The sequence below is a fragment of the Sphaerodactylus townsendi genome, linkage group LG03, assembly GCF_021028975.2.
Source record: "Sphaerodactylus townsendi isolate TG3544 linkage group LG03, MPM_Stown_v2.3, whole genome shotgun sequence".
NCBI lineage: Eukaryota > Metazoa > Chordata > Lepidosauria > Squamata > Sphaerodactylidae > Sphaerodactylus > Sphaerodactylus townsendi.
Window position 1 is genome coordinate 11354745 of NC_059427.1, and position 24527 is coordinate 11379271.

The 24527-nt window shown below is 46.9% G+C and overlaps 1 protein-coding gene across 1 annotated transcript in view; it reads left to right on the forward strand.

Moving 5' to 3' along the window:
- The first annotated feature begins 7736 nt into the window (after positions 1-7736).
- Positions 7737-24527, forward strand: part of LOC125427674 — a 52331-nt gene continuing 35540 nt past the window's right edge. Inside the window, exons 1-7 of the mRNA XM_048487224.1 lie at positions 7737-8251; positions 10794-10929; positions 12094-12195; positions 13324-13425; positions 14598-14699; positions 19560-20937; positions 22686-22788. Coding sequence (XP_048343181.1) covers positions 10917-10929; positions 12094-12195; positions 13324-13425; positions 14598-14699; positions 19560-20937; positions 22686-22788 — 1800 coding nt within the window. The 5' untranslated portion in view covers positions 7737-8251; positions 10794-10916. The remainder of the gene's footprint in view (positions 8252-10793; positions 10930-12093; positions 12196-13323; positions 13426-14597; positions 14700-19559; positions 20938-22685; positions 22789-24527) is intronic.

The following is a 24527-nucleotide window of genomic DNA, read 5'->3' on the forward strand; positions in this document are numbered from 1 at the left end:
TTAACTTGCAGTAAAGTATTTTAAACTTACAGCAAGCGTTTGTACAGTGTCTCTGGAAGGGATTCGTTAAGGAGTACTACGGATGCAACTATGAGCAAAAGTCTTTCCATACTCCAAGCACTTTTATTGTTTCTCCTGTGTGAATACTTTGATGGCTGACAAAATTCCTTCCATTCCCCAAGCATGTATATGGGTTTTTTTTAACCAGTCAGGGTTTGTTGAAGGGCACTAAAATTTTCACTCTGAGTAAAGCTCCTCCTGCACTCCGAGCATTTATTTGGTTTCTCCCCTGTATGGATTTGGCAATGAGTTCCAAGTTTTCCACTCCAAAAAAAGCTCCTTCCACAGTCTAAGCACATATATGATTTCTCCTCTGTGTGGATACAATGATGAATAGTATGGTTGGCATTGCAGTATGGGCAAAGCTCTTTCCACAGTCCAAGCATATATTTGGTTTCTCCCCATAGTGCATATTTCGACAGGCAGTAAATTTGTGACTTTAAGCAAAGCTCTTTCCACACTTTAAGCATTTATATGGTTTCTCCCTGGCCCCTTCCGCACACGCAAAATAATGTGTTTTCAAACCACTTTCACAACTGTTTGCAAGTGGATTTTGCCATTCCGCACAGCTTCAAAGAGCACTGAAAGCAGTTTGAAAGTGCATTATTCTGCATGTGCGGAATGAGCCCGTGTGTATTCTCCAGTGTGTATCAAATACCTGAGATTCAGCACACTGTGAACAATAGAATTCTCTAACCCTTTCCCCCTTTGCTCCTGTGTTTCTGCTGTTTTTCTTCCAAAAGAGCTTCCCCGCCTCTTTTCCTCACTGTATCAGGTTGCTTCCATTTACCTCCTGGGTTTCCTCCATCTTTTTCAAACGTGATTTGTTGCAGTGTTTTCAGTAAAATTACAACAATACGTATGGATGGGAAAATCTGGATCTTCCTGGTCCACCCATAGTGATATCATTTCCCCTTCCTCAGTCTCTGTTGCAGCTTTACCTCCTTATAAAATCTACAATGAACATATCATGATAGCATGATAACATGTTCTTTGAACACCTGCCTGAGGTTTTTTGTCAGTCTTTCATTGCAGAGATATAAGAGGAAAGGTGGAGTTCTATGCTTGGAACTCAAATTTCAATCAAGGGGGCTCCCAATTCAAACCAGGCTCTTACCATTTTCTCATTGCATACCAAGCTGCCACTCAATATATAAACAATGTGCAACTATCATAAACAAACACCTTACACCATCTGCTAAGTGTGAAATAAACACATGGAAACAATATCCTATGTTTATTTCACACTTAGTAGATGGTGTAAGATGTTTATGATAGTTGCACTTTGTTTATATTAAACATTGGGTGGCAGATTGGTGTGCAACGCATTATTATACTTATAGTCTCTGCTGATATGTTGCACCCAACTCCTCTTTGTTGTTCATACCATTTTCCCACCTTAAGTTAGTTCCAGGAGCTTCTATCTACCCCAAGAACACATGACACCCGAGATTCTAAAGGGCGTTGAAGTCCTTAGATTTCAAACAATAGAGGGTGACTCTTAATGAGCAACACTTTAACATCTTCCTTACACTTTTGTGGGTTTTTTTTCAAATAGCTTGAATACTTCTGAAGAAATTGGAGTTCGAGCAGGGTTTTTTTTTAACTTATACTTTTATTTGCATTTATTTACAAAGCCTTTGTACAAATAGGAAATGTAAAGGGCTGGAGTAGGTAAAAGGGGTTTAGTAGCTAATGCTAGGATAGGAAAGGGTGGAAGAGGCAATGGGAAGCAGAGAAGGCATGGAATTCAGAGCCACACTAGTTGTGGTGGTGGAGGGACTGGAAGGGAGGGCTGCCAACAGAGACCACTGCAGTTAATTCTGAAGACTTAGGAAACAGGTAACAACAGGGAAGTCTCGTCTGCATTGGCCCACTCTCCCGTTCTTTCTCCCTCCCCAATTTTTTTTCTGTAGAGATACACTGCCATTCCTTCTGTTTATGCTTGTGAATGAATGGCTTTGCAGTTTGAAAGGAACGTTTTAAGCATTTTTCCCTTCCTTTGAGTAGGGGGCATCTGGTCTTGCCCAACAATTTTAGAAATGCTGATACAGGTAGTGCGAGATTACGGGATGGGTTATGTCCAGTGGTGGGATTTAGCCTATTCGCACCAGTTTGGTAGGACTGGTAGTTATTTTTTTTGTCTAGTTCAGAGAACTGGTTGTAATCCCACCACTGAGTCCTTTCGGAACTGGTTGTTAAATGATTTGAATCCCACCACTGGTTAAGTCCTCCTTCCTTCTCCAAGCAGGAATCACAGATTTGGAGGTCTTAAAAAGCCTGCAGGAAGAGAATACCTGGAGCCAACAGGAAAAGATTCCTTGACCCAGACTGACCAGGTCAAAGGGAGTGGGGACGGGGAACTGATAAAATTAAAGGGGCAGCCATTTTGACCATATGCTCAACTAAGCAGCTGAAGAACTTCTTCCAGGCAATGGAGAATCTATCGGCAGCTGACACCTCCTCAACTTAAGAGCCTGTCCTGTTTTAGCAACTGATGGGGCATGCATAGAGAAAGGGACCGTGGAACAGCATTCACCTCTCGTTTCTTTTTAATCCCTTGCTCGATCTGGTGCTGTGCTGAAATTATGCTTGTAAACATTTTCTATAAAATTAATACTTTATAATGCTGGGTGCTAGTAGCAGTTCTCTGTACCACATAGACCTCCACCATCTAGGACACGCTGTTTTAAAAGAAGTGTGCCAGAGGGAAGGCAGGCAGTTGGCAAGCAACTATTCCTCCAGGGGCGTGTCAGGCTGTGTAAAGCATCACTGTGGTACTCAGGAGAGGGTCAACGAGAGACACAGAGGCAAGACCTTGGAGGTGGACAGGAAGCTGGGGGGCCCTTACTCTCCCCAACAGGAAATTCCTACAAAGATTAGGTCAGTGGTGGCGAACCTTTGGCACTCCAGATGTTATGGACTACAATTCCCAATTGGCCATGCTGGCAGGGGCTGATGGGAATTGTAATCCATAACATCTGGAGTGCCAAAGGTTCGCCACCACGGGATTAGGTAGTGGCAGCAGTTACGAAAGAAAGCCCCTTGTAGGAGGTTCGCAACCTCTGGGACACGGCTGGGTGGAATAGGGCCTGCAAGTCAAAGCCTGTTCTGCCACAATGCTTATACTATACATTTCAGCCCAACCCATTCAAGAAAACCCTGAATACTTTGAATGGGCAGGAGCTACTGCATCTTCCCACGTGGGTTACTTGAGCCATGCTCGATGTTGTTGGGAAGATTCCCCCCACCTGCACCTCCGCTCCCCCTTACAACAATCTGTGTATCAGGCTGTCTCTGAATCCCCACCTTTTTAAACAACTGTAAGCCTCCAGCACTTTTTGTTGTGGAAATATAAAGGGAATGGCATACCTCTACAACATAAAGGGCTCTACTTTTTCAAAAATGAATGTGATAAAAGTCAGGGGATCCGTTACACAGTTATAACATTATACAACAACATTCAAGTGCCAATTTTATTTTTTATAAAGCCATGGTGGTGGGGGAACTACTTCCAGAGGACTGGGGCAAGGAAACTGGCCATGTGGAAGTCCCATTATTGCTGCAGGGAAACTGCACAAGTATATCCCTGGTTAGAAAACACCTAGGCTCATTCCGCACATGCAGAATAATGCACTTTCAAACTGCTTTCAGTGCTCTTTGAAGCTGTGCGGAATAGCAAAATCCACTTGCAAACAGTTGTGAAAGTGGTTTGAAAACGCATTATTTTGTGTGTGCAGAAGGGGCCCTACATTATACAAGTATTCACACGCATTACAATAGCCTGCAGACTTAATAAATAAAATTAAAAAATGAGGGGGGGGGCACAACTAATTTTTTTAGGCATCAGAAGGCATTTGCCTAACACTGTTGGCAACTTCTGAGCACTGACTTCTTTCAGAGCATTATGAACTTCCACAAGCTACAGCTGACTTCTTCAGGGGGCATGAAGAACATCTGAGAACTACATAATAGCCCAGGGATCTCCAACAAGGTGTGAACACCAACACCTTTTTAGAAAGTAGCCATTTTGCCAGCCCCCTCCCTACTAAGGCTCCAACAGATTAGATATTCAAAGTCTAGGGATGGGCTGGTCATTCCCACACAAAACGTATGCGGTAGGCCTCCCCACATTTTAATCAAGACTGCAAAAAGCATTAAAACCTTCCACCTGTGCTGTTTTCCAAATCTAGACTGGCCCCATAGAGCACCCCCCACCCCCAGATCCTCAAGAGTCAGGAAAACATCACCAGAGGAAAGCTTATGCTTGCTTTCCACCTTCACAGTCCTAATTCAAATTGCATCCTTGCACATGTGATTGGGGGTTGGAGGGAGCCACTGGAAGTTCTGCAAACAGTGAAAATTCTGTCCTACTGTCTAGTCCAGTGGTGGTGAACCTTTGGCACTCCAGATGTTATGGACTACAATTCCCATCCGCCCCTGGCCATGCTGGCAGGGGCTGATGGGAATTGTAGTCCATAACATCTGGAGTGCCAAAGGTTCGCCACCACGGCTCTAGTCTATTTGAGTCTCCACAGTGAGCTGGTTCACTGGTTACTCTCCATGGACTACCTCTTTCTTGAAGACACGTCTTTCTCCTAGAAATATTTTCAACAGATACGCCAGAAACTGAACCTAAGACCCTGTCTATGGGAAGTATGTGTTCCCCCCACAATCTATAAGCCCACCCATTTGTTCCGGTGCAGATACATATGTTTTGTTTGTACCCTGACCTCCTCCCCAAAGCAGCTTATATTGTTCCCCTCTCCTCCATTTTATCCTCACAATGTGATGTAGGTTAGGTCGGACACATGTGACCAGGCCTAAATCAGCCAATAAAGTTCAATAGCAAAGCAAGGATTCGAGCCCTGTCTCCCAAACACTCGTCTGACACTCTCCACAGTGAAAGCTGACAGGAGGGGACAACAGGCAGACAGCACACTGCTTTTCAAATTTATTTTAAAGCTCTCCACCCTCTGCTTTCCCCCCCCCCCCCCCGCACTTTGAAATTGGGAAAGGGGAGGAGGGCCTTGGGACTCTTTAGTTTGGAGAGGAGACGTCTGAGGGGGGATATGATTGAAGTCTATAAAATTATGCATGGGGTAGAAAATGTTGACAGAGAGAAATTTTTCTCTCTTTCTCACAATACTAGAACCAGGGGGCATACATTGAAAATGCTGGGGGGAAGAATTAGGACTAATAAAAGGAAACACTTCTTCACGCAACGTGTGGGTGGTGTTTGGAATATGCTGCCACAGGAGGCGGTGATGGCCACTAACCTGGGTAGGTTTAAAAGGGGCTTGGACAGATTTATGGAGGAGAAGTCAATCTATGGCTACCAATCTTGATCCTCCTTGATCTCAGATTGCAAAGGCCTTAGCAGACCAGGTGCTCAGGAGCAGCAGCAGCAGCAGGCCATTGCTTTCACCCCCTGCATGTGAGCTCCCAAAGGCATCTGGTGGGCCACTGCGAGTAGCAGAGTGCTGGACTAGATGGACTCTGGTCTGATCCAGCAGGCTCTTTCTTATGTTCTTAAGGGTCCTTGCTTTGCTTTAAGACTGAGATGACTTCTATGCAGACAGTTTGCTATAACTTTGCTTCAGAACTGGAGTGCCTTTTCTGGGAGCAACCATACAATGTCATCTGATCATTCATCTACCAAACAATCCCAATCTTTGATCTAGTAAGTGACAGGAGAAAAATGGAGGTGGGGAAAACAATGTTGTTGATGTTTTGATGTCACTTCTGAGCAAAAACTTGGAAGTAATGTCAAACACACACACCCATTACCCTCTAGGAATGGACCCAATCTCTATGGTAATCTGCTTTGTCTTTGCTTCAAAACTGGAGTGCTGTTTCTGGGAGCATCTGCATGCCATAATCATCCTTGCAACACCTTCACTCTCAGCCTCTGCCCCCAAAACAGAGTTCCAAGGGATCAGTGTGGTGGGCCTGCAAAACCTAGTCATGTTCCACTCAGGGGGCGGGGCTGACAAGGAAAGTGCGGTGTGGATATTCTGTGGCCGCTGCAAAAATTTCTGGGTTTGCAGGGGCAATGAGAGTCACTCTGAGCATCATAGCTTCGTGGACGTACCTAGACTTGAAAACCAGGTAGGATACTTGCTATTCTCAACCTAGCTCTGAGAAAGGAGGGTGGAAATTGGTTGATGATGGGGACACAGGCTGTTGTGGGTCAGCCCTGGGGGAGTGAGGATTTTTCAGAAGAAGAGCTGGGCCTGGAGAGGTCAGTCTAGCCAGAGCCCTATAAGAGTTAGAGCTCAGGTCAGCCAGAGCCCAAGCAGGGTGGAATCAAACAGCAGGCTACCCAAGGCTCAAAGTGCCTGAAGAAGTACTTTCTGCCCTAACTCAGCACTAGCTGAGGATTTATGGGCAATTAGTCTACTGGAGCCGTGTGGCGTAGTGGTTAAGTGCTTGCACTGCCACTCACATGGTCAGGAGTTCAAGCCCCCTGTGGGTCAGATATCCTGGCAGCTGACTCATGGTCAACTCAGCCATCCATCCATTTCTTGGTCAGTAAATGAGTACCTAGCACATACTGTGTTTCCCCGAATATAAGACAGTGTCTTATATTAATTTTTGCTCCCAAAGATGCGCTATGTCTTATTTTCAGGGGATGCCTTATTTTTCCTGTGTTCTGTTCGTCGGGCATGCTTCCAAACAAAAACTTTGCTATGTCTTACTTTTGGGGGATGCCTTATATTTCGCACTTCAGCAAAACCTCTACTGCGTCTTATTTTCAGGGGATGTCTTATATTAGGGGAAATAGGGTAGCTAGGGGGTAAAGAATAGCCGGGGAAAGCAATGGCAAACTACCCCACAAAAATGGCTTGCCTATGAAATCACTGCTTGCAGGGGTACCCCAGGGTCGAACACAACTGAAGGGGAAACTTTATTTTACCTTTAGTCCACTGGGGTCACCAGAGCCAGGGGATCCACACAGACAGTGTTGCTGGAGGGAGATGCAGTCTAAAAAGTGTAGCACCCATTTGCTGGCTTGCTGGCGTCTGTTTGAAAAGAGGAGGAGTGAATCCTCACAGGATGAGGATTAGTCTCCTGTGTGGGACCTACGGGAGAGCTGTTTGGGAGGCAAGCAGATGTGGATTCGGCTGTACAACTTCACTGCTGCCTCACTGACACCCTCCTTGTTCACTTCTGTGAACTCTGACCTCTGAACCAGAGCCACTGGACTTGGACCTTGGGTCACAGACTCTCAGCCTCCTGTTTTGGCAGACAGAGTTTTAATTTGGTCACTCCTGATTCTGTCTCTAGTTTTTCTAATACTGTCCCTGATTTTGAGCTCTCTGTTGCTTGGCTGGCTTTCCCACCTGAGGCAAGCCTAAAACACTGTAAACCTACACCACTGGTCTGCAGCCTAGACTGGCACACAGGCCATCCAACCTACACTGGTCAGACAAGGCTTCCCTTCTGATAGAAAAAACCTCCTGCCTCAACAGGTCTCTTCATAGACTGCAAACAAGGCCAGGATCAGCATATCCTGAGGTGGGGGAGCAGTAAAGGCCCAGGTTTTCTGATGGGGCCCACAACTGCCCCCCCCCTGGGGGGGGGACCCCCCCCCCCATCCATGCGCTCCAGCAGCAGCTGGCAGGGCTTGCTTTGCCAGGTCTCTGGCTTGGCTTCAGTCACATGATAGGAAGCGGAAAACAAAGCAAAAGCCGCCTGAATAAGCAATAAAGGGGAGGCTGAGCTTTCCCCAATGCAGTTTTCCCCGACAGCTTAATCCGGATCTTTAAATTAACCAGGAGTTTGCTTCCCACCCGCCCCCCACCCTTTTTTGGGGGGTGCAGGAGGTGCCTGCATGTTGGGCATCACCTAATGCGGATTAACCATTCTGGTGCATTTCCGTGATCGGAATGAGGAGTAAAAAGATGGGACTTTCTTCTCCCCCCCTCCCTTAAAAAAAATTAATGCATGTTCCCGGACGGATCCGGTTTAGAGACCCGGACTAACCGGGGTGGGGTGTGTGTTCTGTGTTGGATTTAATCCACGCGAAGTGCAAAGCCTGTCTGGTGTTTTTGACATTGAAAGTGAAGAAGGTGGACGGGGGAGGTCTTTGGCAGCTGCAGGGACGACAACGCGGAGGAGGAGGAGGAGGAGGAAGAGGAGCGACCCCCGAGGAGACGCCTCGGCAGGGGGACGAACTGCCGAAGTGGTGAGCACAACGGAGGATGGCTTGCAAAATATATCCCAACCCACTGCACCCAATCCTGTCTTGCTGCAACCCTCTGGCAGTGTTAGTCTGCTCCAGAATATGTCTACGAGGGGCAAGAAAGCTGCAAGGCTTCTGAAGGCATAATGTGTAATCGGCCTGCGGAACTCACTGCCACAGGACGTAGTCTTATCCACAAGCATAGTAGGCTTTGAAAAAGGGGCCAGGTGCTTTCATAGATCCCTCGATGGCGGTTAGTCAGAGGGGCTAGGTAGAGCCTCCCCATCTTGAGGCTGTATTCCTGTTGATTCCAGTTGGGGAGGGACAACAGCCGATAGAAACTTTGGCCTGCACGCTCCTCCTCCTGAAATAGCTGGTCGGTCAAGGCAGGAAGCCACATGCTGGATCCAATGTGACTTTGGTTTGACCCAGCTGGGCAGCAATAAACACATTTCTATCCCATTGTTTTTCTATTAAGAAACGCAAGGTTGCTGGATCGGGCACTTCCCTCCCGTAATGGATCCACGCTAATAAAATATTCATCGTTTGTGCGTGTCGCATGCCATTAAGATACTTCTGGCTTTTGAAGATTTCAAAGTAGGGACTTCCTAAACTTCCTATCATCAATAGCCTGACGCAGGTCTTGCAAGCGTGTTGTTTACATGGTTATACTTACAGAGGGGTCTTTGTGTTTGTCCGCGGCGGCAGATATAAAGAACCTGGTAATGCGTTGAAGGCAAGATTGTATTCCAGAACATCTGCACACAACCTTTTTTTTAAACCTAAGATCTGGCAGGAACATATTGCAATGTCTACCTGTGAAGAATTTTTGTGTGCTGGCAAACAAAATGCGGGGAGGGGGGTATATTTGGCCAGACGCTCTTGCAGCAAGGAAGAGGAAGGCCCCCAGGAAGACTAGCGATGTGGGGCATGAGCTGTGCTTATCGCCTTATTGCATATTGCTCACCCAGGCCGCACTGCCTCGGTTGCTTGGGCTGAAATCTGGCTCTGGGTCTCCAAGCAAAATGGCTCGGTTTGCCACTATCACCTGCCCCCGAGCCACGCCCTTTCCCCACTCACCTTTGTCCGAGGGTTGCTGCGTGCAATTCCTGGCGCGCGCCCCGGCTTCCCCACGACCCCCGCGGGGTCATCAAAAGGCACCATTTCAAAAGTCGCCAGGAATGACGCGCGCTGAGGGGGCGCGAGAGAGGCAGCGTCGGGGCGGCTGCGTTCTCGCCGCCCCTGAAGTAGGGAGTGCAGCTGGACCCCACGTTACTTGAGGAGAGTAGCGCAGGGCTTAAGGTAAGTGGGGAAAGGGCCCCAGAATAACATTTCGTTAGCCTTTAAAGATTCCTGTTTATTTTAGGATTGTGGATGAGGTATGAGAGGTTAGATCGGAGCCCCTGAGAGAGAATCACTTGGCCCCTCCAAGCAGGGAAGGGAAGCCTGGTGTGGCCCAAGTTTCCAGAATCACAACTCAGGGGCACAGTGTGGGCTTTGCAAAAGGATGGCCTCAGGTTCATAATCATGAAATCGCTGCCAGTGGAGGGGGAGCTCACCACCTCCCTGGGCAGCTGATCCTATTGCTGAACTGCTGTTATTGTAGAAATGTTTCCCTAATGTTCAGCTAATACTTTTCCACCCATAATGTATATCCATTATTGCGAGCCCTATCCTCTGCTGCCAACAGCAACAGCTCCCTGCTCTCCTCTTGGTGGCAGCCTGTCAAATGCTTAAAGAGAGCAATCATTTCCCCCCCCCCCCCCCCGCAAACTCATCTTCTCCAGACCGATCGTTCCTAAATTCTCTGTTTAAGGCTGTCTGCTTAAGGCTATGGGATCGGGTTCTTCTTTACTGTGTGTTAGAGTAGACCAGTGGTGGCGAACTTTTGGCACTCCAGATGTTATGGACTACAATTCCCAGCAGCCCCTGCCAGCATAGCCAATTGGCCATGCTGGCAGGGGCTGCTGGGAATTGTAGTCCATAACATCTGGAGCGCCAAAGGTTCGCCACCATGGGAGTAGACAATACTTGGTAAGATAAGCCAGCGGTCATAAATCATCAGCACCTCGGTTTCCTCCTTTATAAAACCGATGTAACGATGATCAACACACAACCCCGGAGTGTTATGATGTCAAGAGCCTAGCACAGTGGTGGCGAACCTATGGCACGGGTGCCAGAGGTGGCACTCGGAGCCCTCTTTGTGGGCACGCGAGCTGTCGCCCCAGTTTGGGCACTTGGCAGTGGCACAGTGCCAAGGGGGCGAGGGGTGCACGACGTGCTGGGCGCGTTCCCCTACGGGGGAGTGGAGAGGGTGTTTTGGGGGCAGGCGGGGGTGTTTCGGGACATTCCAGGGGCATTCCAGGGCAGGGCGGGGGCGTGAAAGTGGCACAGGGCGCACACGTGCCCCAGGTGCGGTTCCCCCTCGCTCCGCCCCTGGCACTCGGTCTCTAAAAGGTCCGCCATCACTGGCCTAGCACTTGGCAGATTTTAAAAAATGCCTCCTGCAGCAGAAGTGGACGGACACATGTTCTTTTCCTTCAAGGCCTGCCTGGTCAGATTTGGAGGACGTGGCGGGGGCTTTCCACAAAGAAAGGAGTGAGAGGTGCCGAACCCCGATCCATGCATTTTCGAGTGGGTTTTACACTAGCGGGATTATCACAGCAACATGGCTTCGTTGGGTAAGAATTACTGTCTAGTGATTTTGGATTATGAATTGATGTGCGGAGAAAGTGGGGTACAAAATAAAATGCTTTTGTCAGGGACAGTATTATGTGCGTGGGTGGGTGGGTGGCAAAATTGGTCTTCCCACACTGCCTGTGGCCCAGCAAGAATTCCTGGTGTACATTATTTTTGCTTTTACAGAGATGTGCTGCACCTCCCAGACTTTCTGTCCTTTCACATACATGTATACTATGTAGAAACTCCAGTAATACAGAAGACCTCTCTCCTAAAGGTCTTGGTGCCTCTGCGTGTGTCCTCAGCCGAGAAAGCTCCAGAGGTTGAGTGAATGGCACTTTTTGCTGAAATGTTAATGAAGACTGGTGATTGGTGTTTGGAATATGCTGCCACAGGAAGTGGTGATGACCACTAACCTGGATAGCTTTAAAAGGGGCTTGGACAGATTTATGGAGAAGTCGATCTATGGCTACCAACCTTGATCCTCCTTGGACTGAGATTGCAAATGCCTTAGCAGACCAGGTGCTCGGGAGCAGCAGCAGCAGAAGGCCATTGCTTTCACACCCTGCATGTGAGCTCCCAAAGGCACCTGGTGGGCCACTGCGAGTAGCAGAGAGCTGGACTAGATGGACTCTGGTCTGATCCAGCAGGCTCTTTCTTATGAAGACAATATGCAAGCTTTGGATCTCCCCGTGCAGTCCTATGCAGAGCTATTCTAGACTATGCTTGTGCATTAAGTGTCATCAAGTCACTTCCGACCCATGGCAACCATATGAATTAATGTCTTGCTAAACGTTCTATGATTAACTGCCTTGCTGAGGTCTTGCAAACCCCGAGCCACGGCTTCCTTGATTGAGTCAATCCATCTTACGTTGGGTCTTCTTTTTTGCCGCCTTCAACTTTTCCTAGCGTTATTGTCGTTTCTAGTGCATCTTGCTATCTCATGATGTGAACAAAACACAATAGTATATGCTTAGACTAGAGCAACTGTGCACAACTGCAGTTGTTAGAAGGTTTCAGACATTCTGACCCGGAAGTTTCCCCACATTTTAAAGACTAATTTAAGAAGCTGTACTTTCTGGAAGTAAAGCACCTGCAGATAATTTTTTCCCCTGAAGATGGGGAATTCTAATATTTCTCAAACATCTTCGCTTTCTCCTCATCAGACGTTCCTCATGTGGTGATAAAGCTAGAAGAAGAAGAGGTACCCTGGCTGCAAAATAATCAGGGATCGAAGGAGAGTGAGACCTTCACAGGTACCTGCTCAGGTGAGAGATGGAGCCGGTGAATTGTAATGCATGGTTATCTCCAAGGTTGCAGCCAAAAGTTGCTCAAATACCTTAGCTAGGAAAGCTGGGAATTGAAGCTGAGATTTTCTGGGTACTATGTACTTTACCTCTATGTTCTGCCCGGGCTGCCTACGAACCTGTTCCACTATTATCTCTTCCACCTCTGAGAGCTTGCAAGGATGTACCTGAAAAAGTGCAGAGAAGGGCAACGAGGATGATTGAGGGACTGGAGCCACCTTCCTTATGAGGAGAGGCTGCAGCGTTTGGGACTCTTTAGTTTGGAGAGGAGGCGTCTGAGGGGGGATATGATTGAAGTCTATAAAATTATGCATGGGGTAGAAAATGTTGACAGAGAGAAATTTTTCTCTCTTTCTCACAATACTAGAACCAGGGGGCATTCATTGAAAATGCTGGGGGGAAGAATTAGGACTACTAAAAGGAAACACTTCTTCACGCAACGTGTGATTGGTGTTTGGAATATGCTGCCACAGGAGGTGGTGATGGCCACTAACCTGGATAGCTTTAAAAGGGGCTTGGACAGATTTATGGAGGGGAAGTCGATCTCTGGCTACCAACCCTGATCCTCCCTGATCTGAGATTGCAAATGCCTTAGCAGACCAGGTGCTCGGGAGCAACAGCCGCAGAAGGCCATTGCTTTCACCTCCTGCATGTGAGCTCCCAAAGGCACCTGGTGGGCCACTGCAAGTTGCAGAGTGCTGGACTAGATGGACTCTGGTCTGATCCAGCAGGCTCTTTCTTATGTTCTTACCTGGCTATCTATCCCTCCAACATCTCTGTGAGGTTGTTAGGCTGAGTAAGAGCGACTGGGCCATGGATACTCAGTGAGCTTCATGACCAAGCAGGGATTTGAACCCAGGTCTTGTAGTCTAGCCACTGTTTATCATACCCGTTTGGAGATGGTTTTTCTCTTCCTGTGCTCCAAATGCTCTTTGTACAACCTAATGATTAAAATGAAAATATTTTCTCTGTTTCCAGCACAAAGTCAGCTTTGGATGCTCTAGATTCAGAGAAGGATGAATGTACAGCAGATACTAGGCCAAATTTCTTTTTACGAAGCCTCTTTCTTTCTTTCCTTCCTTCCCTCAGCAGGATTTGCTGTTCCCAAATCTGAGATGGTCCGTGGGGGAGATCCGTGGATTCCGGAGCCTGTTTCAGAGGAAAGGGAGATCCCAACAGAGTACGGCTCAGGTGAGGGAACATAAAAAAATGTGAGTTCAAAGACCACTACAGCTGGGTTGAACTTTCCTTGTGAGAAAGAATCCAGCTGCCCCTGTCCAAAACATGGAATATTCTCTTCTGACAGGAATCTTCTCAGTGACAAAGAAGCTTCACGTTTGGCTTTTTCCTTTTGCTGTTGTTCATGAAATAATATTTTACAAACATCCTTTAAAAAAAAGATATCACCATAAAATAATACAATTTTCCTTGCATTACTGGTAGTCTTTCTCCTTAACCGTTTATACGTTCTGTGTTCTTCCTGTCCTTCCCAATGGCTAGAGAGGATGGAAAGAGACGGAAAACCAGTTAGACACCAAGCCAACCATCTGAATCTCCTTCCCTGGCAGGACTTCCTGCCCCTCCAGCCTTCTGGGAAAGAACCTTCAAAGTTCTACACAGACAGAGCTAGACTTTGCCAGTTGGGAGGCATAACACCAGACCTGGACATTATACGGCCCGCGGGCCACATCCAACCCGCCGGATGACCCTGACTGGCCCCCCTGTCGTGCTGGGGAGTGAGGCGCCTTTGAAAGCCCCGCAGAAGTCAGTTGCCTTGGCTTCCGGCTTCTGCGGGGCTTTCAAAAGTGCCTCGCCCCCCTGCCTTTTGGCCCGGCCCTCCACAATATTTTCTGTTTCTTATGCGGCCCCATGGAAAAAATAATTGCCCACCCCTGGATAACACAGTGGTTGACTCTGAGTTGTCAGGAAGCATTTTGGGATTTGCACCAAAATTGGTTTCTCTGCTGCTGGAATAACATTTTTGACCTTTGCCTTTTAAAGCAAAGCCAGTGTGGTGTAGTGGTTAAGAGCAGTGGACTCTAATAATGGAGAACTGGATTTGAGTGGTTAAGAGCAGTGGACTCTAATAATGGAGAACTGGATTTGATTCCTCCTCCTCCTCCACATGAGCCGTGGACTCTAATCTGGTGAACCGGGTCTGTTTCCCCACACCTTCACATGAAGCCTGCTGGCTGCCCTTGAGCCAGTCACAGTTCTGACAGAACTCTCTCAACTCACAAGGTGTCTGTTGTGAGGAGAGGAAGGGCAGGTAGTTCTGAGCCATTTTGAGACTCCTTAAAGGTGGAGAAAAGTGGGCTATAAAAACCAACTCTTCTTTTTTTCTAAAAATCTCTCCTTTGCAGAGCTTCCTGATGTGATTGTCAAGCTGGAGGAGGAAGAGGAGCCGTGTGTTCCATATTGCCCAGGATCAGAGGGAGACAAAATATTCCACGGAGCCCAATCAGGTGAGAGAGATCACAGGGACTAGCTCTGTTTTGACAAGCAGAAGCGTTGCAGATGCTGGATCAAGCCAAGGGTCTGTCTAGACTCCAACAGTGGCTGCCCATAGCCGGGTTCAAGTGGTGCAGTGGTAAAATTGCTGGACCGAGTCCAAATTCCTACTCTTTCATGAAGTTCATGGGAATGGCAACCAACGCAGGACTTATTTATGTGCTTCCATTGAATTTGGAGAGTCTTGGTTCTGAGTAAACATCCACAGAACTGTGTCATATGGGCCCGTCACTGTCTCCCCGCCTAAACTATCTCACTGGGCTGTTGTGAGGATATAGATATGGGGTGTTGTGTGGTTTTCGAGCTGTATGGCCGTGTTCTAGTAGCATTTTCTCCTGACGTTTCGCCTGCATCTGTGGCTGGCATCTTCAGAGGATCCTCTGAAGATGCCAGTTACAGATGCAGGCGAAACATCAGGAGAAAATGAAATTGGAACATGGCCATACAGCCCGGAAACCACACAACACTCCAGTGATGCTGGCCATGAAAGCCTTCAACAATGCAAGGATACAGTGGAACCTCGGTTTTCGTTGACTTCGGTTTTCGTCGATTTTTCCATGAAAAAAATTGTTTCGGTTTTCATTGGTTGCCTTGAATTTCGTTGGCGTGCTCTCGTTGGTCATGTGACCTCACTGCTAATTTCCTGCTCGGTGTGTGAGCGTCTAGCCCCATGCGTCTAGCCAAACAATTACTGATCGCGACTGCTAACACAGAACTGTACTGTACTACAATTACATGTACTGTAAGTGATTTATTTTGCGTTTTTCAGTTTCGAAATGTACGTAACGCACGTAACGCGCCTAACATAAAATCGTGACCCTTTCCTTTTAGCTGCTCTTAGCTCCGTCATGGGACCAAAGGAAGTTTCCAGAGCCAGCAGCCGGCAGAAGAAAAAGGCCAGGAACACGATCTTGTTGAAGAAGGAGATCATTCAAAAATACGAGAGCGGCATCAGGATCGCTGAAATCGGCCGCATGTACGGGAAGTCGCCATCCACGATAAGCTCCATTGTGGCGAAGAAGGAAGCCATCAAGGAGGCTAACGTAGCGAAAGGCGTGACTGCGCTGACGAGACAGAGGTCGCAAACGATTGAAGATGTCGAACAGCTGTTGTTAATTTGGATAAATAAAAAACAGCTGGATGGCGATTCTGTCTCGCAGTCCGTCATATGCGAAAAGGCCAGACTGCTGTATGCCGATCTCCTTAAGAAAATGCCCGGGACGAGTGCTAGCGCACTTAGTGATTTTAAGGCCAGCCGAGGCTGGTTCGAAAAATTCAAGAGGCGCTCTGGCATACACGGTGTTACTAGGCACGGCGAAGGGACGAGTTCGGACAAGTCTGGGGCCGAAAAATTTGTGTCCGGATTCAAAGATGACGTAGAGGGTGAAGGACTCACCCCCCAACAAGTCTTCAGTTGCGTTGAAACTGGGCTCTTTTGGAAGAAAATGCCAAAGAGGACGTTCATGACACAGGAGGAAAAGGCACTGCCGGGACATAAGCCTATGAAAGACAGGCTAACTCTTTTGTTGTGTGGTAATGCTAGCGGTGATTGTAAAGTGAAGCCTTTACTGGTGTACCATTCAGAAACTCCTAGGGTGTTTAGCAGAAACAATGTGATTAAAAGTAGGCTGTGTGTGATGTGGAGGGCAAACGAGAAAGCACGGGTGACGAGGGCAATTTTCGTTGAGTGGGTGAATGAAGCGTTTGGCCCGAGTGTGAAAAAATACCTCCAGGATAATCAGTTGCCCCTGAAGTGCCTCCTGTTGATGGAGAGTGCTTCTGCACATCCTCCAGGTTTGGAAGACGCATTGTTGGAGGATTTCAGCTTTATCACCGTGAAATTCTTGCCCCCTCATGCCACACCACTCATCCAGCCCATGGGCCAGAACGTCATTTCAAATTTCAAGAAACTGTACACAAAAGCCCTGTTTCAAAGGTGCTTTGAGGTAACGTCAGATACGGAACTGTCCTTAAGAGAGTTCTGGAAAGATCATTTCAACCTTCTCAACGGCATCAGCCTCATAGATAAGGCTTGGCAGGGAGTGACAACCAGGACGCTGAACTCCGGCTGGAAAAAATTATGGCCAGGATGTGTCCTTGAGGGAGATATTGAAGGGTCTGAGCTTTCTCCTGATGACCCTACACATGTGGTGCTGTCAATTGTTGATTTGGGGAAGTCCATGGGTTTGGAGGTGAGTGGTGAGGATGTGGAAGAGCTGGTGGATGACCACAGTGAAGAGCTCACCACTGAAGAGCTGCAAGACCTTCATGTAGAAATGCAACAGATGGCTGATGAAGAAGTTGCTTTAGATGAGGAGGAACAGACAGGGGAGAATGTGCCTTCTTCAGAGATTAAGGACATCTTCTCCATGTGGAGTAAGGTGCAGGGGTTCGTGAAGAAGAATCACCCAGACAAAGCTGTTGCAGGCCGTGTCTGCAACTTGTTTAATGATAACGTCTTGCCCCATTTTAGGCAAATCTTAAAGAGGCGGCAGAAACAGACCTCTCGGGACAGCTTTTTTGTGCAACGTGAGTCCACTGACTCTGAAGCTGGTCCTAGTGCCAAAAGACCAAGAAGGGAAGTGACCCTAGATAGGGCCTTGAAACCTTAGGTCCTGATGGAGGGGGATTCCCCTTCCAAACAATAAGGATGTGCACCGCTCTCCCCCCTCCTCACCATGTTAAAGGTTCATGTTAAATGTTCAAATGTTCACTTATTCGGTACATTAGTCTTTTATATGCATTTTATATTAATTTGTATTGTTTTTAGTATTAAACATTACATTTATTCTCCATGAAATGTGTTTTTGATATGTACTTTGGAGTGTCTAGAACAGGGGTCTGCAATCTGCGGCTCTCCAGATGTTCATGGACTACAATTCCCATCAGCCCCTGTCAGCATGGCCTATTGGCCATGGTGGCAGGAGCTGATGGGGATTGTAGTCCATGAACATCTGGAGAGCCGCAGGTTGCAGACCCCTGGTCTAGAATGAATTAATTGGATTTACATTGATTCCTATGGAAATGTTTGCCTTGGTTTTCGTTGTTTTTGGATTTTGCCGATTGTTTTTGGACGGATTACCGATGAAAACCGAGGTTCCGCTGCATGTATGTGCGCAACCATGTAACCCTCCACCCCAAAAAACGATGGGATGAAATTCTAGTCAGGAATCAGGGCCTGAAGCTCTCCTCTGTGGTTTGTTTCCATAACTGGTGCTGTATCTGTCTGTTACATTTTCATCCTGTCCTTCTTCCAGTATGCTCAGTGCAGCGTACACAGTTCTCCTGTTCTCCGTTTTATCCTCACAACTGCTCTTTGAGGTAGGTTAGGCTTAGAGTATGTAACAGGCTCAAGGTCACCCAGCAAGCTTCTGTAGCAGAACAGGGACTTGAACCCACGTCACGCAAATCCTGGACTGACACTCTAAGCACTACACCATGCAGGCTGGCTGATACACTGTCTTGGAACTTGGAGGTTCTATTTGATTATCATATCCAATCAATGCTGATAGATGCACTTCTTTTTTTAAAAACCCCCACAAATATTTTTGTTCATTCCTGGGGAGTCCCCTGAATATTCAGAAATCCTAACCTTGTAGTGGGTGGCCCTGTTTCACAAACCCTACTGGCAGGCAAAATATGTCTTGTTATTTGTAGTTGTGAGGTACATGTTTGTCTGTTGTTCTTTAGGTTGTGGAAACCAACTTGAGGGAGGAAGCTAGATGTAAGTCTGGAAAGGTAGCTTCCTCTTCCGATCCCAGAGGTGAACAGCAGAGGACCTCCTGGCAGGACCCTTTCCTGAGCTTGTCAGATCCTTCTTGGTCTGAAGTTCATGCAATCAGAAGTGAATTACCTGAGGAAGACAGGGCCCTGCCAAGGCCTCTTTTTCCTATTCACACTGGGCAGAATGTGGATGAAGAACCCTTTGACTTCCTCTCTACTCGAAAGAAAGTGGTTGAGGAGCATAATAGCATGTGACAGAGAGAATTTGTGGACACAGACACCGCGTTTGGGACCAAATGGAAAACCTCCGGTGCTGAATCTAGCACCAGGCCTCTAGCTGCCTATCCTTTTTCTAAGGCAGTGTCTGTGGGAAAACAATAGGAGATTCCATACATCCATCTCCATAACATTCTGTGGAACTTTTCAGCAAAAAGTACTCAAAAATTCAACAAGGACAGGGACCCCTGTACTAAATTCATTCTGCTAATTTTTTCCAATTATATTTGTACCCCGCCCTATCCCCTAGGGCAGGGGTCTTCAAACTATGGCCCTCCAGATGTTCATAGACTACAATTCCCATGAGCCCTACCACTTGGCCATGCTGGCAGGGGCTGATGGGAATTGTAGTCCATGAACATCTGGAGGGCCATAGTTTGAAGACTCCTGCCCTAGGGGCTCAGAGCGGCTAACAACACGAAAAGCAAAACATTTCAGCAATATAACAAAGATACACCATAACAATAGTAAAATACATATAACTAAATAACCTCAGATGGCGACTTGATATTACAGGCTATACAACTTCTAAGACCTAAACAGCAGCATTAACAATAAAATACTGCTAAATCCATACAATATCTAGTACTTTAAAAATAAAGCAATACATACCGTGAATCAATAGATTAACAACATCAGAGTAGCAATACAACAATAGAATTATATTGATACATCTCAACAATGTTATCAACGCATCAATATGCAATATAAACTTCATGACAATATATAACCAACAACTATTGTCGATTGGAGAGTTGACGATGTGCTAGTAAAGACCAATGTATAACGTCCTGGTTCTCTGTTATCTCTCGCAGGTGGTGGCTGTGAAAGAATCCACGTGGGAGAAACTCCATATTACTCAAGGTTTGGGAAAAGCTTCAGTGTTAACCCAAATCTGATCAAACAAGAAGCACAGAATGCGGCAGAGAAGCCGCACAAATGTTCCCGCTGTGCGAAAAGCTTCATGAAAAGATCCAACCTTCGAACCCACGAGCGGATCCACACAGGAGAAAAGCCATTCAGGTGCTCCGAGTGTGGGAACAGCTTTAGCGATGGGTCCAGCTTGATCAGGCATAAGAGGAAACACACTGGGGAGAAACCCTACAGTTGCTCGCAGTGCGGTAAGAGGTTCAACCAGAGTTCCAGCCTCATCAGACATGAGAGAAGCCACACAGAACAGCGGCCTTACAAATGCTTGGAATGTGGCAAAAGGTTCAACCAGAGTTCAACCCTGGTTCGGCACCAGAGAATTCACCGAGAACAGAGACCTTATAAATGCTCTGAGTGTGGCAAAAGATTCATTCAGAGCTCCAGTCTCCTTGCACATGAGAGAATCCACTTGGGGCAGAAACCTTATGGTTGTGCTGTCTGTGGGAAGGGCTTTGTTCAAAGATCCAACCTTCTTATCCATGAGATGAAACACACGGGTCTGAAACCGTTCAAGTGCCCTGATTGTGGGAAAGGGTTCAATCAGAATTCCAGCCTTGTAATACACAGGAGAATCCACACAGGAGAAAAACCATACAACTGTTCCCATTGCGGAAGACGGTTCAGCGACAAATCAAGTCTCAACAAACATGAGAGGGCTCACAGAGGAGATAAACCATACAAGTGCTCAACCTGTGGGAAAAGCTTCGTGCGGAGGTCTCATCTTCTCACCCACGAAAGGATTCACACGGGAGTGAAACCATTTAAGTGTTCGGACTGCGGGAAAAGCTTCAGTAGCCGATCGCACCTCATAAGGCACGAGGGGACTCACACGGGAGAAAAACCTTATGACTGCTCGTTTTGTGGGAAGAGTTTCAATAGGAAATCAAACCTGACGAATCATGAGAGGACCCACACGGGAGAGAAGCCCTTCAAATGCTCCGACTGTGGGAAGAGTTTTAGTGATAGGTCTAGTCTGATCAAGCATGAGAGGATCCACACGGGTGAGAAGCCATACAGTTGCTCAGCTTGCGAGAAAAGTTTCAGTGATAAATCAAGCCTCATCCGCCATGAAAGGATCCATACAGAAGAGAAACCATATAAATGCTCAGACTGCGGAAAGGGTTTCAATCAGAGCTCCAGCCTCATTGTGCACGAGAGAACCCACACTGGGGAAAAGCCATTTAAATGCGCGGATTGCGGGAAAGGGTTCATTAGGAGGACGATCCTTAACAAGCACGAGAGAACTCATATGGGAGAGAAACAGTAATGGACAGAATTGTGGGGAAACGGCCTGGTATGGCAATGGAACATAACTTGTTAGATACTAGTGTGTTCTTGCGATGTGCAGGAGTTAGTGTACGATGTTGGCTCACAGCTGAACCAAACAAGACATTGAAGGTCCTTGATGAAGCTCTTAAATTTTCACCCAATGGCAGGTGTGGAGGTGGCTGATTTGGATTGCTACTAGCAAAAGGTGTTAACCTTTTCCCCACCCCACCCCTGCAATCTCTCCTCCCCTTCCCATGCCCATTTTTTTACACAATGCACCCTCTGGGGATACTGTGTACCCCAGCAGGAAAAATATACATTTTCCCTTTTGGGGTGAAGGGTGGGAACAGATTCCCCTCTGGAAACTCAGTTATTTAGTGCATTTTTATCCTGCCCATTTTCCAAGGAGCTTGGAATGGCTTATACTGTTTTTCCTGACTCCATTTTCCCCTCACTCCAGCTGTGTGGTGTGGGCTAGCTGAAATGGACAGAGGGAAGGGTTCTCTCTAGATGGGTTCCCTACCCCAGTGCACCCACATGGTAGCCCAAATCAGAAGGGTTCTCCACAACTGATATATTTAGCAGGATTTGACAAGAGATCCGATCACTGACCTCCAACATCTCTAGTCTGGCTCCAAGAAACTGAACTTGCTCGAATAGGTTTGATTGAGGAGGCCTCAAGCAAGCAATTCTGTAACTGTGGCACCTCACGTCCCCTGATGGGATGTGACTGTGTGGGGTACAATCCTGTGTCGCACTTAGCTTGCCTCGTTGAAATCTGTGAGCTAAATGCAATTCTGTGTGGAATACGATTAAGGAACTGGTATAATCAACCGTTAGTTTAGAAGTTTGACAAAGATCACTTTAAATAAGCAGATGATTATTTAAGGGGAGGGGAGGGGGAAGTTGGGTTGTCTGTGGGAGAAAATGAACTTTCTGGTTTTGAAAAAGTGGGCTTGCTTTGTGATTCACAGACTGCAAAAATAATATTTGGTGTAGGCAAAATAGGCATGAGAGCGTATTCTTTTTTAAATGACATGTATCTGGATGGAGATTACTTAAAAAGAATTGGTATGGGGATTGTATGGCTAAACATGCATCACTTGGAAGGTAATATCTTTCTCTATAGGGAGATGTTGTCTACAGATAGGGAACTTACAAAATGGCTTTCCAAGTTGTCTGCACAGTGCAACACCAAGGTGTGTTCAGACTTGCTTCCATATACATTTCTTACCCTGTATCTTCTCCCCACCTTACACTGATGATCATTATTGTCTAAAAACAATCTGTGAAGCCGCCAAGGAGGTTCCAAGGGTAAAGGAGATTGTTTTATGAAAAAAAATATCCTGCTTTTCGAAAATACTTCTCTATCTACTCTAATAAATCATTTCTTAACTCTGGCTTTCTGCTGGAGCTGGAAGCAGACTCCAAAGAACTTTGCGACAGTAATTAGTGTAATAAATTTGCTGCTGTTATGTGGTGTTTCACTTAAAATAATTGATGATGGTTTCTGCAATGGCACACAGCTAGTTCTAGTTAAAAGGCAGTGCAACTTTGAATCCCAGTCATCAATAGAAAGGGAACGCTGTTTCCTTTATGATCCTCTCGTCGGTTTCACGAAGGCATTTGGTTTAAGATTTTTGTTTGAAGGGTGAAAAGCAGATGCTAAATTCTGGGGGAAACAGTTGGAGTGTTCACTCGCTTGCATTTTCTCTGATTCGGAGTCATTATCTTTATTTCAGGGTCAGTGATTCTCAGGACTACCCACTTTCTTTACACTGCATGTCTGTGTTTCCCCCTTCTGCTTCCTGTTCTACAGTACTTTTGGATTCTGCATTTTCTCGGGTAACTCCCACATACCCTCATCAGTTTGTCCATACCATCTGCCAAAGCGCTTTTCAAGCTAAGATAAATTTTGAAAGAGTAAGCAGTATGTCCTTTGAGGCCTGATATTCAGAGACGAATCATCCACAATCTTTTTTTTTTTGTAAGGACAGGCCTAAATTGAATCCTCAGACCCTGACTAAGCGCAGTTAAACCCAGGCACCTGTCTAAAAATAAATCTACTTTTACCATTGAAGGAAAACAGGTCTAGCTGCATCTATTTGCTTATTTAGTTCCCCCAAGGGATTAAGTGACACAATGTGTAGCGTAGTGAAGACACAAAGACTGGAGGGGGGAGGGCATTGTTCTCAATGTCCCTCGTATAAGAACTCCCTCTCACTGAGGTCTCAAAACCCAAGCCTGCGCAGGGTCTGTCAGCTCACTGAAGCCTTCAGAGCTCATGTTTAAGATAGAAAAGGTGTATCTATGACTGATTACCCACCCGTGCTCTGGCGCATGGTGCGATCAGAAGCACGTTGAGGCAAGAAATCTTGTCCCGACTTACTTCTTCTTTGCGGTGCACCGAGAAAGTAGGAACGCTGGGGCAAATTTGCTTGTCCAGACGAGCTTCCTCTTACCCCACACATGGTTTTTGCGAGGAAAGCGAGACCACTTCTGGCACAACTTTTTGTGCCACAGCAGGGCAAGGGTGGGGAATAGCTGGCCGTGGATAATCAGCCTATGTGTGGGACATGTGATCTAATTAGAGAGAGTTTTGTTTTGTAGCCCTTCAGGAGAAGCAGACTTATACGCTGAGATAAATACTGTTTTGTGTTGTTCTTGTGGCAAGTGGGGGTAGATGGGGAAAATGATACATGGAGTTGCACTGAACAGAAAGTCAAACCAGTAGTCCTAGCCAAAGACTATGTTCTCCAAGGTCTATAGTAGAAGGAGGAGGAGGAGGAAGAGGAGGAGGAGTTTGGATTTATATCCCCCTTTCTCTCCTGCAGGAGACTCCAAGGGGCTTACAATCTCCTTGCCCTTCCCCCCCCCCCACAACAAACACCCTGTGAGGTGGGTGGGGCTGAGAGAGCTCCGAGAAGCTGTGACTAGCCCAAGATCACCCAGCTGGCGTGTGTGGGAGTGTACAGGCTAATTTGAATTCCCCAGATAAGCCTCCACAGCTCAGGTGGCAGAGCTGGGAATCAAACCCGGTTCCTCCAGATTAGATACACGAGCTCTTAACCTCCTACACCACTGCTGCTCAAGAACCAGCCCAAGTGCTTATAGAGTGGGTACACAGAGGGCCAGCCCAAGTGCTTATAGAGTGGATACACAGAGGGCCAAAACATACTGTTAGGCCCCAGGAACTTGATCCAATAATCAGACTCTGGTTCTTGATAAATTAACCTATTAAGCTACACAAGTCCAGACCACTGAGTCAAAGCCAGTTCTACCAGAGACACATATTCAGGTTACTCATTTATCCCCTCAGAATCCCCCCTCCCATATTCTCAAAGCAGCACATCTGCTAATTGTTGAATCCATTTGTACCCAGCACCAAGGTTATGCTATCAGCAGCAGATAACAATGCAAAGCTGTCTGGCTGCTAGGCCAGAGGTCAGATAGTAACTCGCCCCATGGCACCAGAACAGGGGAGGCCTGGTTGTCTAAACGTTACAAGCAGCCATAAGTTCCGATCAAGCAGCCATGGGCATATATATCAAAAGCGCAAAGCACATGAGCCCCCGGCATGCCAG